General features: G+C 51.6%; 1 protein-coding gene across 2 annotated transcripts in view; it reads left to right on the forward strand.

The window, feature by feature from the left end:
• CCDC12 (coiled-coil domain containing 12) overlaps window positions 1–17,082 on the forward strand; it is a 42,814-nt gene that overhangs the window by 19,705 nt on the left and 6,027 nt on the right. The window contains exons 1-2 of one of the 2 annotated variants that reach the window (XM_009684143.2): window positions 1,343–1,636; window positions 6,934–7,004. In XM_009684143.2, the coding sequence (XP_009682438.2) occupies window positions 1,439–1,636; window positions 6,934–7,004 (269 nt within the window). In that variant the 5' untranslated portion in view covers window positions 1,343–1,438. Of the gene's footprint in view, window positions 1–1,342; window positions 1,637–6,933; window positions 7,005–17,082 lie in introns of those variants that run through there. The other variant, XM_068934050.1, reaches the window with a different exon arrangement.

The following is a 17,082-nucleotide window of genomic DNA, read 5'->3' on the forward strand; positions in this document are numbered from 1 at the left end:
TCCTTGTGTTTGTTTCTTCCGTGAAGTCACACTGTTCAATCTCTGATTTAACCATTTCCATGGCAACCAGCGATGACTGAACCAGGATTATGACTTCAATAAGGAAAAAGCAGCAGGGACACAGAAGCTCAGGCTCTTAAAAATCATGTTTTTATGCAATTACCGCGAGGGCTGCCATGAGCAAATGACTTCCAAGTAGCTTTTGGAAAATATCAGTGGATCTCAGGTCCTGAGTACGCTTTATTGACGTTTTAATGTTCAGAACGTCTTGCTGTAAAATTTTACAATACGTTCTTCGTTTTCGGCTACTTGTAATAGAATGAAAACTGCTGCTGGTTTTCAGAGGCGTTTTATTGCCAGTAGAAACCTGCAGCTACTCAAAGATGGAGAGAGGCATTTCATGACTCTTAGTTTTTTTGCGTTCTTGGGGCTGCCGGATTTAAGGATCCCCCAAAAGCGGTGAGGTGGAAGCAGGGTTGCACATCAGCGCCTTGCCAGGATTCAAGGGCATCTAGACTTAAATCTTGGCAAAGCGGCAAGTAAAAAGTGCCCGCACGTGGTCCGCTCTGAAGGCACTGAGCTGTGTCCTCACCGTGTAGCTGGCCTGGCAGGACAGTGCCCAGTAAGGAAGGTCTTTGACCCAAAGGGTCACTTTGGGTAAAGGCCAATTGTGATTAGAGGGGAGACGGTTCTTCGTATAGAAATCTTTAAAAGATGGTGGAGAGGAAGAAATAAACATAAGCTTTAATGTATGAAAGCATATTTGGAAAGAAGTTAAGTGACACCCTTGTGTCGTATAGGAACGATGAGCTGCTTTCCAGGCCAACAGGGATGAGAGGATATTAGACGTCTTCTAGCAAAAACACTTAAAATCAGCAGTCGCAGGTAATTTACACCCCGGAATCCTAAAATAATCAGCTGAAGAGCTTGTTAGCCTGCTGCGTTTTGATTTAAATCTTTTCTGAATACTGGATAAATTCCAAAGGACTGGAAGAGTGCGACTAAAATACCACCCTTTAAAGGTAAGAGGGATAAGTCGGGTGAAGCCAGCTAGGCTGTCAATCAGCATTGAGCAAAACGATTAAAAGATTGACTTGCAATTCATTTACCTAAGTGTGAGAGAAAGGGAGCGTAACTTTTGTCACGTAAATTTGATTTAGAGAAAGGTTCGTATTGCACAACATGCTGACTGAAAATGAGAACGCGAACGCTACTGCTAAGCAAGCAGGCAAAGGGGATGGAGAGGTGACTGAGAGCTTAATAGGTGTCACTGGAGACCCGTCACCCAACAGAAGTGTTTATGGGGCCTGTGACTCTTGTGCACCCAGTATTTCCATTAGTCATTTGGAAATGTGTGTGAATTTTCCGCTTTCTTGCAGGCAGGTGACTCAAAGGCTGGGGGAGCTCCGGGTAACGATCTGAGTCTGTTTGGGACGGAATGAGCCCTTTGAAACGAAGCGGGGTTGCGATGCGTGCAGATACATGCCCTGGGCATCCTTGTGGGGAAAACGCAGGGTTAATCTGCAGAATCAGTTCCCGTCCTGGAAACCGGCAATGCCGAAGAGGATTTCGGGGTTGCTGGGTTCAGAGTCACGAGACGAAGGGGCCAGCGCCGATTCCTGGATTTGGGCACGAGGTTAGGTGGGAACGGCTTTCCCCCCCCCTAGGGTGCTGCCTCCTGTCAGCATATTTTAAGACATCTTAAAAAAATGAGTGTGGGGGTAGGGAGAGAGAGCCTCAGCACCTGAGCCTGGCAGCTCAGTATGGTGCTTTATCACAGAGGTTTGAGAAGCGCTGTCGATTACAGTGCACAAGTATCCTCGCCCTTTGGAGGTGTCTCATACAAAAGCACTCTTGAATCGTGAACGACGACAGGAACCAACAACTGGAAACAAACTGTATCACTGCACAGGTTTTAAGTGAAGCTGTTAGCAGATGGAACATCCATTCTTTTGTCTTCAGGACAAGATTGTCTCGTTTTGCCCTTCTTGGGAAAGATGCTTTACTCGGATGTGGATGGGCTCAGTATAGGGATAACTGGGTGAGGCTTCCCTGATCGTAGGTGTTTCGTAAGGCAGGGTAGATGGTTTAAACATCCCTTTTGGCCTTAGATCTGTGGATGCAACGCAAAGCGACAACCTGCTTCCCTTGTCCTTACAGTGGAAGGCGTTGAATAGCTTGGCAGGATCCTACCAGGAAGAAAAGTCATGGTAACATACTGGAGCCCGGGGAAAAGTTTTTAGTATTTGTCCAAATCTTGTCCGTGTGCCCCAGAGCAGGCGCTCGTCTTTCTGGTGACGAAGGCCTGTCCCACACACGGTGCTGGCTGGGACTTGGCCCTGAGCAGGACACAGGGAAGCAAAGGATGGGTAGGAGAGATTGCCATGCTGGAGGAAGAAGTAGTCTATTTTGTGATTTCATATGCAAACTTCTGCTATATGCCAGGAGACGAAGTGATAGCAATGCCTTCTGTGACCATGTTCCCTTCTGTTGATTATCATGACTTACCTCTTGCATTGTGATGCTCCTGTTTGAAGTCAGGAAGTGACAGAAAGTGAAACCTAGTGGTGCTTTGCCCAAAATGCTGCAGTAGCCTGTTATTTTGCCGTGGGAACCCCACAAAATCCAGTTGTTGCAGGACTGCGGGTTGCGGGCGGTGACAGGATGTGGACTCCTCTCCCTAGTGATGACCCAGGAGAGCCTCCCTCTTCACTGGGCTCCTGATGCATGTAAATGCTTGTTTGTGCTTGCAAAGTGTTTTTGCTATGTTGTCCAGCTTGACTGAATATTGCATGCACAAATGTATTCTTCTCTGCCTGGTGCTGCCCGGGAGAAGAGCAACCCAGAGCATCAGTGCTGACCAAATCACCTGGCTTGTACCCCAAGTTTTGCAAGTTCTCAACCTTGCAGATGGCATGTAACTCCCCGTATGTATTTGGCCAAGAGCATAGGCTATTACCTGATCCCGTGGAAAGTTTGCTAAGGGCCTTGCAGGTGTTGCAAAGAGGCAACTGACACCCTTCTTTGAACAACTTGATGCAAATGTTCTTGGACTCGTGCCTTGAATAGGCAGCAGTTTAGACTCCATCTCAGACCTCTTTGGGAAGAGAGGCAGCCAGGAAAGCAAAAGTCTTCATGTTGGTAGCTACAAGCCGAGGGCGTGGGTTGCCAGTTGAGATGTCTGTGAATTAAATAGCTAGGAGACTATGAATGAGCAAGCTTTTTAAGGCTGGCAGTTTATCTTTGGGCCGTCTCCTTCCAGGAGACTGAAGGACTGGGAATGACTGTTTACAGGCAGTTGGCGAATGGTCTTGTAGACCAGAGTTGTACGTGTGTCTCCAATCTTATGACTTACAGCTAATAATAAACACCTCACCACAGGGTGCCTTGAAAAGAGGAATTGCTAGAGTGAGAGTAGAATGGCAAAAGGGTTATTTTTGGCTCCTCCTGTGGCGTTAGATTCTTAAATGTGAGAAAAGGAAGCTGCACCGAAAAGCAGGAAGAGTTGAATTATTGCTGCGCACCTGTGGAAAGTGGCCACCAGCAAGCAAAGGGAAAGAAAACACTTGAAGGATGAGCCAATAATTAGGCCGAACGCTGTCTTGGGGAGGAGCACTCCCTTTCCTGTGCTGACGAAATGAAAGTTGTGACACAGCTGTTGCACAGAAATATTTGAGGAGGGTGATGAAGGGCAGACCTTGAGGGGAGAAAAAGGCCAAGCAAAGTGGAGAACCACAAGACACCGCTGCTGCATCGAGGTGCTGTTGAGTGATCGGATAAATCCAGCGTGGGCAGGTGGTTGGAAAGAGAAGGGAGATGAGGCCGAGGTAGAACATGGAGCCGTGAGATAAGTTGCACGGTTAAGAGACCATCCCCCTATCAATAAATGATCACAGTCATGAGATCCGACTCCACCACGTGGCTGCAGAGGGTTCAGTGCTATGGGGCGTTTCTGACTCAGCTCGCTCGGCCCTGAGCGTGCTCTGCCTCTCTTTGCCCGCTGTGAAGAGCGGCTCTGACCTCTTAGGACCTGCCTTGTGAAACAGGTCTGCTCCTGAGGAGGCGCCGCATCCACACTGCAAGCTCCATGTGATCCCACGCCTGCAGGAACGGCCGGCGAGGGAATACCCTCCAAACCCTCCGCGTTCCTGTAGCCCGAGGCGGATTCCAGTAACGCTAGAGATGCTGGCACCGTTGCCTGTGCGGCGGGGCACGCGCGGCGGGGAAGAGGTGGCGTTTGAAAACGCACGTTGCCTCCCTTTGGAAGGGCAGTTGGTCACCCGTTTCCGAGCTGAGCAGAGTGTCCAGGGAAAGTTATTTCCCCCTTTTCGCTCTAGTTATTGATGACTCTGGATACTACTGGCTCTCACCTAAGCTCATGCCAAGGTGTTGTGAGCAAGGAGGCTACCCACAGTCTTAACCGGGTAAACTTATAGGACTGATGAACGTTACTTGTCGAACCACGGAGGACGTCTCTTGTTCACGGAGGGGGGGGTGACCTCTGCCTAAGGTGAAGCACAGATGAAGCTGCTGCGAGCGTTGAATTAGTCCTTTCTTCCCCGTGTCCCGCTGCCTTTGTGCATAGTCCGTCTCTAAGGCTACAGGCGCTTTTAATTGCCTCTTTCTGCCGCAGTAACTGGAAGTTCAACTTTCTCGTACAGCAGCGTCTGGAAACTCCAGCCTTCTCTAGGGGCTTTTTGGGTAAGGAAGCATGGAAAGCAGAGGAGGGATGTTCAGCAAAGCCTGCCCTGCCAGGGACCACTAGTCATACCATCCGCTTGCGCCAGCCCTGTGACCTGCTGCGGTATAAAAAACGGCGAGGTTTGGAGCCTCAGTTTATATAAAATTTTCAGAGAGTTACGATGCCTCCTTCGCTACGGCATCTAGTGTAACCCGCTGTTGTCTTTTAACTTTGCCTTTTGTCAGCTTGCGCGTGTCGGAGCGCTTGAAGGTCGCGCAGGAAGCCCTCGCGGTAAGCTGCGGGCGAGGAGCGCGGTGGGGGGAAGGCAGTGCAGAGCCGCCGCAGGCGCAGAGCTTTTCTGCTTGCAGTCTGAAAAGCAGCAGCGATCCGGCTCAGCTGCGTTGATCACGTTTTCCTGTTGCTTTAGAAACAGCCTGCAAACCACCCCCCCCCCTTTTTTTTTTTTTGGTGGAGTTGGTGACAAGCGGCCTCTCCGCGAAGCTGCGAGCAGTTTTGATGCCACTGGGGTTTTTGGCCTGTTTGCCACGCGCTGCCTCTGCCCCGTGACTTACTGCTGGGCTTTAGTCACCGTGCTACTGAAACCGAAATCTTGTTTACAACCCGTTTTGCAAACAGGGGCCCGGCATTAATTTCGTGGGCTGGAGCGAGGGGAAGGCCTGACTTCAGACATTCATTTCACATCTCGTCTGCCTTGCACTTTCATGCCGATCCGTCTGGCGGAGCCTGATTAGCAGCGGATGGTGGCAGGAAAGGGAGTATAATTTAGGGGGTGCGTTCATGGCCGTGATGAGCAAGCTGGAAATGGTTACGTGCGTTTTGAGATAGGCTGTCTCCTTGATCCGGGCCACGATCCTCATTATCCTACGTCCTCCCGTTCCTGCCGCTGCGGCGTCCGTATCTTCTTTCCAGCTCGGGATCTCCCAAGGGCGACTCTCGCACCGTTCTCGTGTCACCTAAGGGCAGCGTGACTGTCCAGCACGCTCCGAGACGGTATTTTCGGGAGAGCTGTATTTCAACGTATAGGGGGGAAAAAAAAGATTTGGAGTGGTGCAAAAAAATGCAGTCTTAGGACTGCAAGAATAGCCGCAGTATTCATAGTAACACGAATATTTTTGCCATCTATGTCTTCAGTATTTCAGAACCTGCTTATAACCACCACAGATAAAAATTCTAGCGAGAACAAAGAGCAAGACGAGCCTGAACGAGAACTGAACTATTTCCTGGCTTGGCTCTGCTTGCATGTCATCTGGTTTTTAACCCAGGCCACAGAGCAGAGGGTTTTAAAGTTTAGATACTCAAGAAACACACCTTAAGCAAGCTGTTCGCTTGGGGAACCTTTCTGATCCTTTTGGGGGCTAGAAATAGGTTGCTCTGGTAAATGGATGGTTTTGGTACCTGGAAGATGGGTATTACGTGGCTGAACTTTCCAGCGAAGCTGGTTAACCCAGCTAGCAGCTAGTGCAAGTTATTTCCGGGTTGATGTCGGTCATGCACTGGTCATAATCAATTCACGTTTGCAATTTTCCAAGCAGAGGGATGTCCCACCTCTGTGAGGGTCGGAGAGGGAATTTGAACAGATTTCCCTGGGGGGAGCTTGGCTGCCGCATTTAACTTTTCATTTTGGGCATGACGAGGGAGTTCAATCCTAAAAGAAACCGCTCGCAAGGAAGCGGCTCATTCATTGCATTTTCCGTAACGATATACTCAGCCAAACGAGCACGGATGCATGCTCCGGGAGCGCGGGATTCGATCTCGGATCGCTGCCCTGCCGCCGGGACGTGGTGGAGGTGTACGTGGCTGCTGTCTGTCCGCCTTGGTTTGCTCGGTTCCTGCAGTGTCCCGATCTCGGTTTGCTCTGCCGTTTAACACCGGGATGAGGTTCCTGAGCTTTGCTGTTGATGGCAGCTTGCTCTCCGAATTGATGCGGTTGCCAGTAACAAGGGGACTCTCGGCGCTGAGCGACATGATTGCCTCCGAGCAGGAAATCTGATTTGCCTTGCCCGTTCTTACATTGGTTTATCATGCCGTCTGTACAAGCAGAACGCTAAAAGGAGCGAAGGGAAAGCAGGCTTGCTTTAAGAGGTCTCTGTGATTTAAAGGTAATTCCCGACAGTATGGTGGTGTCTGCCTGCCCTGGGCCCTCTGCGAGCGGGTCTGCCCTGGGTTTTTATTTGCTCTCTATGATTTCCAGAAAGGCCGGGGCCTCACAAATCAACTTTTCGCTCTTCCAGAATAAGGATGGTGGCGAACGTGAGAAGAAGCAGTTCAGAGAAGACGAGGAAGAAGAGGCTGCCAGGCACAAGTAATTATTCATTTATTCCAACTTATCTCTCTTGTATGTGGTGTTCCGGTGCTGGTCTCTTGTTTGCTGATTAGGATCTTTCTTTGGCTTCTACCATGCAAATTTTGTATGTGTGTGTGTCTGAATTCAATCTCTTGGTGTAAACGAACTGAAATGGGGGCAATAAAGAGGAAAAACCCCACGGTGGACTTTACAGCCCTTTTGGGGGGTAGCAAGGGGAAGGTGATGCTGAGCAGAAGCACCTGGAGTACAAATGCAGTTTAGACTCCCTTGAATTTGACAGCCCTTGCTCCGTCTTTGTCACCTCCGCCTGTATCGTTTTACGTGCGGAGCTTGTTTTTCATGAACGGAGGCCCAAGGGCTGCACAGGCTACGTGTGGCTATTAAACTGCAGTTCTTTTGTTGTCACCGAAAGGTGTAAGCACAAAGCTAATCAATGCAGGGTGTCACTCCTGGCAGCAACAGCTGACTGTTCAGTTGGTAAGTTTAAAAAAAAAAAAAAAAATGCTGTCAGGTGTCCTTTAGAAACGATGAGGGGGTTAAGTTGGGTTTGAGATTGCAGGACGTGATCTTTTCCCATCGCCTTACCCAGTAGCAGCCGCCTCTGCAGGGGCTGTGCATCCGAGCCGCTGCTGCAAGACAACCACGTGGGCTCTGCTGAGAAAAGTAGAATAAAACCCTCGCAAGCCCGCGCGTTTTCAGTTCTGCTCCTGCTGAGGAATAACTCTCGGCAGAAGCTGGCTGCGTTCTCGAGAACCGCTCGTGTTAATTTGGGGTTGGGAGCAGTTCTCAAGAACGACGGCTGAGGCTAAACTTTGTTTATAAACCCTGTCGTCGACTTTTGTGCCGGAAGAGGTATGAGGTCTGGGCTGAAGCTGAAACAAGAGTTAGAGATCTTGGGCGTGATGAATAATGAATAAACAGCTCTCGCGTTCCTGTCCTGCTACCTGATCCGCTGCCTAGGCAGGGGGTGCAGAGCGCCGTGGCCCGCTGGCAAGGAGCAGCGGGCCTGTGTCTATGCCGTAGGATGAGCCGGCATCGTTGGGCTATCAGCGATGCGTTGTTATTCCAAAACTGGAATTCTGGTTAGCTAAATCTTGAGGGGAGGAGGAAAAAAAAAAAAAAGTCTGCAACACTGACTGGCTTTCAGACGGGGGATTGCTTCTTTTTAACCGTTGCTGAGCAGCCCGGAGCGTGCCAGAGGTGATGCCGTTTCACGCTCGGTCTTCAGTCTGGCTGCTGCCAAGTTGGAAAAAGCGCTTTTTCCCCAAGTGCTTATTAGCAATCGCTCATCTCGTGGGCAGCGGCGGGTTCAGCAAAGGCCTCCTGGGTTTGCGGGTAGTGTCCTTGAAACCTCACCGAGGTTATATGAGAGCAGCGTTGAGTAGGAACTCCCGTCTCGGGCCAGTTTTGTACTGATGCGTGAAACTGCCCCCAAATGCAGTCCCAGGGCTTTTCCTGAAATACCGGCGGGTAATGCCTTGTGGGAGGCAGGTTTGGGGGTGAACAGAAAGGCTTTCCAGCTGGATTCCTCTGCAGTAGTCTGTAGAGCTTTGTCCGCCTATCCATATATTGCCTGTTTTGTCAGGATCCGCGTGTAACTTTGCAAAGCAAATTAGAGCAAGATCTGCTCTGCAGGAAACGTTTGAAGCACGCGTTTGGCCGAGGGGATTCTTAGCTTTACGGTTAAACTTCAGCCCATCTAGGGATTTTGCTGCTTTCTGCTTGTTGAATGTCCTTTTTCTACAGCTGCAATCGGATGTGTGTGTTGAACGCGATCTAGAATGCCAGGAAAAGGCTTGGCTTCATCTTAAGAGTTTCATTTTCCAGCAGCGTAGCTGAACTTTCTCAGCCTGTTGAAAAAAAAAAAAAAAAAGAAAAAAAAAGGACCGTAGGCTCGTGCTTTGGCTGAAATGATCCACCGGTGCTTTCCCTAAATCTGAGAAGCCAGAGGTGCTGTTAAGCGCTTCCCTCGCCCAGGAGCAAGTGTTTCGATACCTGTGCTGCTTTCTCAAGCCACAACCCTCCAAAAACGTGGTTCGGTAGATAATCTTGTGACCTATGCGCAGGGTTTAGATGCACCATTTAACTGCTGAGACCGGCTCAAGGCAGGCGGGAGGGGGAAAAAAAACCCCTTAAAAACTGGTGCCGTTCTGCTTGAGGACGGGAGTGCTCTCGTCCGCTGCCTCACCGTTGCGAAATTCAATTTAACGCTGCTTTGGCGGGCTGTAAATCGGTTGCCGTATTTGTGTGTGTGTGTGTTGCAGGGGGAGACGACGGGGGTCTGTCTGCGGAGGACTGACGCCCTGGCTGGACCTCCGGAGACGGCCTGCGTTTTGTACCGTGTAGTAAAGACACAACCCCTGGGTGCCTGCTTTTTTAACGCTTGCTCGCTGCCGCTGTGACCACGCGGTTTTTTGCAGCTTCCTGTTTTTACCGATCGACTCCCGGCCCCTTTTTGTTCCTTGTTTTTTATCTCTTGCGCTGCAAGATGCCACCGCAGGAACAAGTGCTGACGAGGCCCTTCGTGAAAAACGCGATACCCTCGCAACGAGTTCTGCTCTGGGTATCTCTAATTACCCGATCGGGGCTCTCAGAGGAGTTGATATCTATAACTGCTAAGAGCTTGTGTGTGTGTTTTTTACGTTTGTTTTTACTAGTTATGTTTAGCCCGCCGATCAGGAAATACCTCCTGCGATGGAGCGGTCGGTGATGGCTCTTTGCAGTTGCAGCGAGCAGGGTGTGGGTGGACTTTGGCCCTTCCGCCCCGCTCCTGTCGGGAAAAGCAGGCTGTTGTGTTCGTGGATCCGCAAGCGAGCGCTGCGTAAGCCACCTCTGTCCGCAGGGTTAACGTTGCCGCCCCGCAGGGGACAGAGAGGCGTTCAGCTTTGAAGTTTGGCCGCGGTCCTGCGAGCTAAGCTTGCAAGGAATGCTAAAAGCATAAATAAAAATCCGAGGTAGGGCTCCAGGGAGGGAGCAGGGGAGGGGAAAAAAATCTTAACTAGGAATTAAGCTTTAGCAAGCTGCTGTTAATCAGCTGCTGATATTTCAACACTTAGTCATCCTTTAAAATTACAGCTCTTTGCTATGCCACTTGCAGAGATGAAGTTCTGGGGAGGAGCTGGGGCTGGGGACCGCGATCCTTCCCCTCGCTGCAGCGACGTGGCAGGGTCAGGGCAAAACTCCGTCTTTCCAAACCGTGCGCAACAAATACAGCAGTGGATCTGCCCGGCCATGGGTTTGGTTGCGACAGGACAGCCAAGCTAGTAGCAAGGATAACTGTTGGGTGGGCGTGCTTCCTTGTGTCCTGCAGCGCGGAGGTGTTTGTTAAGAATTCAAGAAATGATCTGATAGGGGAGACGCCCGTGCTTGTAGGCTAAGCTTGGTACACATCATGATGTTGTGTGTGTGATACACATCTGCGTGGACAGCCAAACCTGTTACCGCTGCTGATTCGGCCTAACGTGGCAACGGTGGGATGAGCCAGGCGGTGGGTTCACCCTGTGTCCCCAGGGCCGATGCCATTGGAAGATGATCTACCTGGGTTTCCTGGGGAAGGCCCTGCAGACCTTCACTGGTGTCAAGCCTGCTGCTGCTTCCTGCTAAACAGAGGCTGTCAACACGTTCACCGGGTGCCTTGTGATCCCAAATCTGCCCTGGGCAGGCTGAGGACCCCTCCATTACCCTACTTTCTGTGCCGAGCAGTGGCTAGTGGTAGCACAGTGGATCTAAACATGGTTACTGAAGTGCAGAACTTAATGCTGCAGGGAAGTCGTCGTTGGGCCTGTTTTGAGGCCGGCTAGAGGAAGGTCGAAGTTCAGGTGCTAGCAAGGCACCTTCGGAGCTCCTTTTTGGCCTGAGCCTTGAGGATGGCGATGGATCAGAAACGAGAAAGCCAGCAAAACCTCAGAAAGCACGGGGCGAACATGTTGCTCTGGGTCTGGCATGGAGAGGCGGCGTTGCTGGGTGCCCGAGGTCGGGGTTTGGAGGTTACCCATCAGACCGCTTACAGTTGCGGGGTCAGCCTCCTGGGTCCTGCTCTGCAGTCCGAGTGTAGGTTTTGTCGCAGTCCTATTTGCTGGTGATTAAGTTGCTTGTGCCTGTTTGGAAGAAGCTGGCTTGTCTAGTGAAGCAGCCTGGGAGGCGAGACGACCTTGTGGCACCCGCATGCCTTCAAAGCGCTTCTGTTGCAGCCCTCCTTCTGCAACAGCCAGGAATAAGCCTCTCCCCACCCTGACTCCTTCCTCGGGGAGCACGTCCTGAGAAACCAGCTGCCTCGGCAAGCTTGGGGGCTCGCGGCGAGATGGACGTGTTTGGCGTTTGGCATTCCCCGAGTGCCTTTCCGCAGCCCGTGGCAGCGGCTCGAGGAGGGAGAGCGTGCTCCGACACGCTCAGCTATTCGAGCAGGAGAAGGGCCTGGCTGCGGGAGGAGAGATTGCCTTTCGGAGGGAGGGTGCTGGTGGGAGCTGCCGCTCTGTGTCTCTGCTTGTTGCTCACTCCTTTTCTGCCCCGGGTGAGGAATTCAGAACGAAGGGAAGGACTGCACCCTCTTGATCAAATAACAGTTTCTGGACGACTGTGTTAATTCCTGTAGAGATGTTTCTGTCTCGCTGCAAGAGGGCATGAGGAGAGCCTTGACTAATACGGTACGTGTTTGGGACGTGAAAGTGATTTCTTGATTACTAAGTCGGAGCAGATGCAGAACATCTTAGTGCATCTCAAATATATGAAAGGTCACTGTGCAAAATAAGGCAGCTTGGAAAACGCACGGATCTCGCTTTAGAGCCAGTCCAGCTGTAGGAAGGCTTCCAGGAAGGCTGCAGCTGTAGGTGGTACACCCCGATGTCAAAGAGCAGATGTCACCTACAGATGGTTCTGACAAGCTGGATAGGGAACCGAAGTGCCAAAAAGGGGTTGGTGAAATTAAATCTTTACTAGGATCAATAGGTATTGTATGGCAAGTCTTGCAGTGCCCCCAGAGGGTGACGGTGCTGTAGCACCTGTGGGTAGTCTCCCAGCACCCTGTAAATGCTAGGTGCTTTTTCCAGAGAAGTGCAGCAGGTTGGTGGGGGATGACCAAGGGGAGCCAAACGGGTAGAAGAACTTAAAGCTCAAATCTCTATCCAAATGCCCGGTACTAAATGCATGGGCCATTAAAGCGGCTCTTAATGTGATTCCTGCTTGGGGATCTGCAGACTGTAGAAAAGAGGAGTAAGCCTATCAGTCAGTTAAGTTCACTATATGGTGAATTTTCCCCGGAGGGGGGAAAAAATGTTAGAGGACTTGGAGAAAAAGCTTAAAAATGACTTCTGTTGTGTGGGTTGCATTTGGAAATGGGAAAGGAGAAGGCACTTTGAGGAGAAGCGTTTAACACCACTGGGGGAGCATCTGGGTGCTGCCTTTGGGCACCTTCATGGTGTGGCCCTGCAGATACCCAGCTTCTCTGCCTCATTCAGGTCCTTCATTAACTCGGGACAAAGCCCAGCTTATTAAGGGATGATGGCACAGGACCGGGAGCCCAGGTACATCCATTGAGCCCGCATGTGGTCTTCCGGCCTGTCCCTGAACCCCCGTTTTCTGGGGCCATCACTCTAGATGCTGCAGCTCTCACTACATCTGCCCGCAGCAGCCTCCCCTGCATATCACAGAATGGTTTAGGTTGGAAGGGACCTCTGGAGATCATCTAGTCCAGCCTCCCTGCTCAAGCAGGGTCCTCTAGAGCATATTGCCCAGGATCGCATCCAGGCGGGTTTTGAATATCTCCAGGGAAGGAGACTCCACTCCCTCTCTGGGCAGCCTGTTCCAATGCTCTGTCACCCTCACAGTGAAGAAGCTTTTTCTCAAAAAATGCTGTGCCAGGGAGCAAAGGGCCGGCTCTGAATATGGGAGCTAGAGCAGCCTCCTGCTCTTTCCCCTCTTCCTGCAAATTGGGCACAAAACGTGGATTGGTGCTGAAGTCTCCTGGTTTATGGTCCTTGGTCATCTGGCCCCCTTGCCTGTTCTCCTTCAAACCTTCCTGCCTTCCCAGGGCACGTTGTGGAGCAAGGAAGGGGCTACCACTCTACTGTTTCTTGAAGGACTTGGCACCTCCCTAGTGTCCTCTGTTACAGTAACTTTTTTACATGTTTGAGTGTGGCTTCCCGGGACCACCCAGGGGTAAGTGAATTGTGAAGAGGCAGAGAGATGAAATGAAGTTCTTGTGCTGGTTTCTCTTTTAAAGGGCAATGTGGAAGTTGTTGGCAAGGACATTTGATTTCAAGCAAGTTGGAGTGGCTGTCACAAAGATTGAAGGCTCTTAAAATGGGGACTCTGGAGCAGTTGGAGAAGGTTGAAAGGCAGTAGATTCTCAAACCATATGGTATTTCTCCAGGGCTTTGGAAGGAAATTGCCTGAAACAGCTGAGATAGGGATGAGAACACCTAGGACTTCCCTAAACTGCTTCCAAAGAACGGAAAGTCTCTAACATGGCACTTCAGAAAGAGTCTGCTGGGATTGCAGCAAAGGAAGCGTCCTCTTTTCTTCTTTTTTCTTCTGGTTTTCATCAGGTGCTTAGAGCAGGTGCCGAGGACCATGGAGAGACATTTCGGCAGAGAGGTCTGAAAGCTGCAGAGCTTTCAGGCTTGTGGGGCAACTGAGTGGTGAAGCGCCGTGGAAGGCTCCTGGCCTCTGATCCTGGGCAGAGTAAGCGGGGGCTGTAGACATGGCAGGGGTCCTGCCATCTCCAGCTAGCATCTGTCCTCCTGAGTGTGGTTTGCCTGCCTCCTGGCTTTCTCGCATATCAAGGCGCTAAGCAAGCGTTATCCTATAGACAACTTGGGCTCAAACTGTACTGATGTGTTGTAGCGGGTTTTCCTTAGCCCCTTGCCTCGTCCTCAGAGACAGGAAAGTAGGAAACGGCACTTGAAACGTCTAGTTGGTGCAAGTCCAAGCAACTGTTTTGTAATAGTAACTGCTGGAGCATGGATGGTCTGACATCTGAAGAAATAGCTGTTATGGGGTTTCCTGGTAAACTTATCTATGCTGCTGCCACAAATGATGGGACGTCAGCATGCAGACGCTTCACGAGAAGATTTAGCAAGTCCATTCGGTAATTGAAAAAGGATACTTCTCCGTAAAGCCTTTGAGGCTGGAGGAGTAAAGCAAAAACAACCTCGAAGACCGTTTTGAGTGCTTGGAGTGTTGAGATAGTGTTCCCGTTCTGCACATGCCTTGCATGCCAAGGTGTTTGCAACCTTCCTGCTTCAGAGAGAGGCTCATATCCTCTCCATCCCCAGCTAGATGCTGCAGGCCTGTGATGGCAAGTGGATTTGATCCATCCCTGTCCCTACGAAACGAGGAACGTGTTGCCCACTGATGGGCTCTCAGGAGCTGCTGGGAGGCTCGTGTGTCCATGTAGTCACTGCAGAGGCGGTTCCCTGAGCCCACGTGCGGTCCGAGCAGTGCTGCTGGAGCTTGCCTGCGTGTCCCGAGCACAGCCTCCGCGGAGCTGGGAGGCAGCAAGCTGCCCTATCTGCGTGCTGTGGTGGGACGAGAGATTTTTGGGGCACAGCTGCACATCCTCTGCCAGTGGTACTGGCCATGAGGTTATAGTCACCTCCATCCCCAGCAATCCTGGCTTGTTCGCGCTGAAGTGGCCTAGGGAAAAAGGGGCGGGAGAGCGTTTGGCTTTGCTGAGACCAGCATGTGCAAAGACATGTCCATAAACTCAACTAATAACTGTACCTGAGCTAGGTCCCACCCTTAAAACGACGGCGCGAGCCCTCGTTCAAAACTAGGTCTTGCCTGGCTGAGCGTGGGTAGAGCTCTGCCCCCAACGCTTGGGCGTCAGCAGGGTTCTCATTTCCCCAGCAGCGCCGAGCGTGCACGTTAGTGTCCCTGCGACCCGCTCTGCCTTCGCCCCCGGGCAGCTGCACGCCGTAAACCGGCTCCTAAACGCTACAGAGGCTGTTGCTAACAACTGATTTTTTTTTTCCCCTCCCGCCCCCCCTCTGTTGTTGTGGGGACTTTGATAATTCGTCACTTGTAAAGGGCTCCGGGCTGTCTTTTTGGAATGCGGCGCTGGAGGAACCACTGACACCTGAACTTTAGTTAACCCACTCCCATGGAGGTCCCGTGGAGGACCAGCAATTTCTTGTTTCGTATATGGGTGTGCCCATAAATATATATTCTTCTATTTCATGCATATATTAAGAAAACAATAAGAAACAGGTGCCTATATGTAAAAATACATTAAAAAATAAACATGTATTTAATTCAAGTTCCTGCTGTGGGCAGCGCTGGGCATGGCAGGAGGCAGGTGCGAGAGCTTCTCTTGCATCGAGCAGTTAATTAAAAGGATCGATTTGTGTGTGTGTTTTGTTTTGTTTTTTTTCCCCTTCTGATGCAGTTGTGGGTTTAGTAAGGATCTGAAAGCGCCGGCGGGAAGCGAGCGCCCGCGTCGCCAGGAGCGGAGGGGAGCTTCTGGGCGCAGCCCCGCGGCGCTTCTGCTCTGCTCCTGCCACCGATCTGCTGGTTCCCCTTCTGCCGGACCCGCCTGGCTCCTGTTCCCGTCTGCAGCAGAACCTGCCGAGCCGTGCATTAAGCTTTTTAATCTCGGGGATAAATCTCCAGCGAGCACGGGCAGTCCCGAGCGGCAACGCTTTTGTTTGCGGACAGAGGTGGGGCCGGAACACAGCTTCTCGGGGTGGAAAGGGTGCCGGGGAACAGGTTTACGCTCTTATCTCTCTTCCTCGTGTGTTCCCCAGGTGGCACCGATGCCCTGTAGTAGTGTAACGAAGGGCTGCTGGGGCAGGGGGATCTGGAGCTGGAGCCCCCTGCCCTAGCCTCGGGGATTGCCAGGGTGCCACGAGCCCACCGCTGTGCCTGGAGCCAGGAAAGCATGCGTCACCCTTGGCAGGGCTTCATATAGTCTGCCGGTTGCTCCCCGGGGACTGTCTCCTGCCTTCTCCTGGAGTAGCTCGTGGCCGCGGCGGGAAGGCGCCTAATGAGTGTAAAGTCTCCCGGAGTTTGGAAATGGGATTGGAGCTGTGGGAACGTTGCTAAGTAGTTCTCAGATCTCCGCTGGTTTGGCCGCGTGGCCGAGCGACCGCGGCTCGCCTCGCGTGCACAAAATGGTGATTTTAAAATATTGCTTGTCAAGGTGTGACGGTAACATCTTGCTGACCCGAAAGAAACAGCTTGCTTAGCTCGTAGCTCTTTTGTTTTGGGCCCTCTGACCTTAGGGAGTCTCTGTTTGGTTCCCGCTCAGCTGTGAGTAAATCCTGCCGCGCGAGGGCTAGAGAGACCAGAACGTCTGGGAAAGATTGAAAGTTTGCATTTTGCAGAGTCTGGGGCTGCCACTTTGTCAGATAAATCCCCTCCCGCGAGCCAGCCTGTGGCCAGATGTCTAACATCACGAGCTGACATCCTGTTACCTCCTGGATGAATTAGTTGCTTCTCTCTCTCTCCCCCCAGGTTAGCAACAAAATTCTGGGAAGCGGAGGTTGTTTGTAAAATCACAAAATCACGCTGATTTGTGTGTGCACGCCTAGAGACGGCATCTTGTTCTGCGAAAAATAATCAGCTCGTCTTCCGAGATCAGATGGGCTGTGCCGGCTGGGAGTTGCTGCAGAGAACTGCCTCTCTGGCTGGGGCTTGGGAGTCATCAGTACCGGTTAATTTAATTTAAAAGCTTCTTCCTCCGAGGGCGTGCGTGCATAAAAGTACACGTTACCCTGTGCACCGCGACTTGTCTTCACCGAGCGACCACTTCCTGCGCTGAGTACAGGCAGGGCGCGTTCGGCCTGGCGGGGGGATAGTGCCTTTTCATGCTACTCTCTCCTGGCAAGCGTTCCTTCTGAGCGTCCTTTCTCCCAGCGGTGGGAAAATTGGACCTGTTGCATGGTGTTGCGTTGATGTCGGGGCTCAGGAGACCCGCGCTTGATTATAGATTACATGAGAAGTCCCGGCGAGTCTCTGAATCTGCCTGGGCCTTGCTTCCCAGCCTGCTGGCCTTAGTCCTCTGAGCTAGGGCTTGCTGAGCACCTTGCAGAGGGACTGAAGGAGCAGACCGCGAGATGTTTTTTCCCTCTCGGTGCAG

This window comes from Struthio camelus, chromosome 2 (assembly GCF_040807025.1).
Source record: "Struthio camelus isolate bStrCam1 chromosome 2, bStrCam1.hap1, whole genome shotgun sequence".
NCBI lineage: Eukaryota > Metazoa > Chordata > Aves > Struthioniformes > Struthionidae > Struthio > Struthio camelus.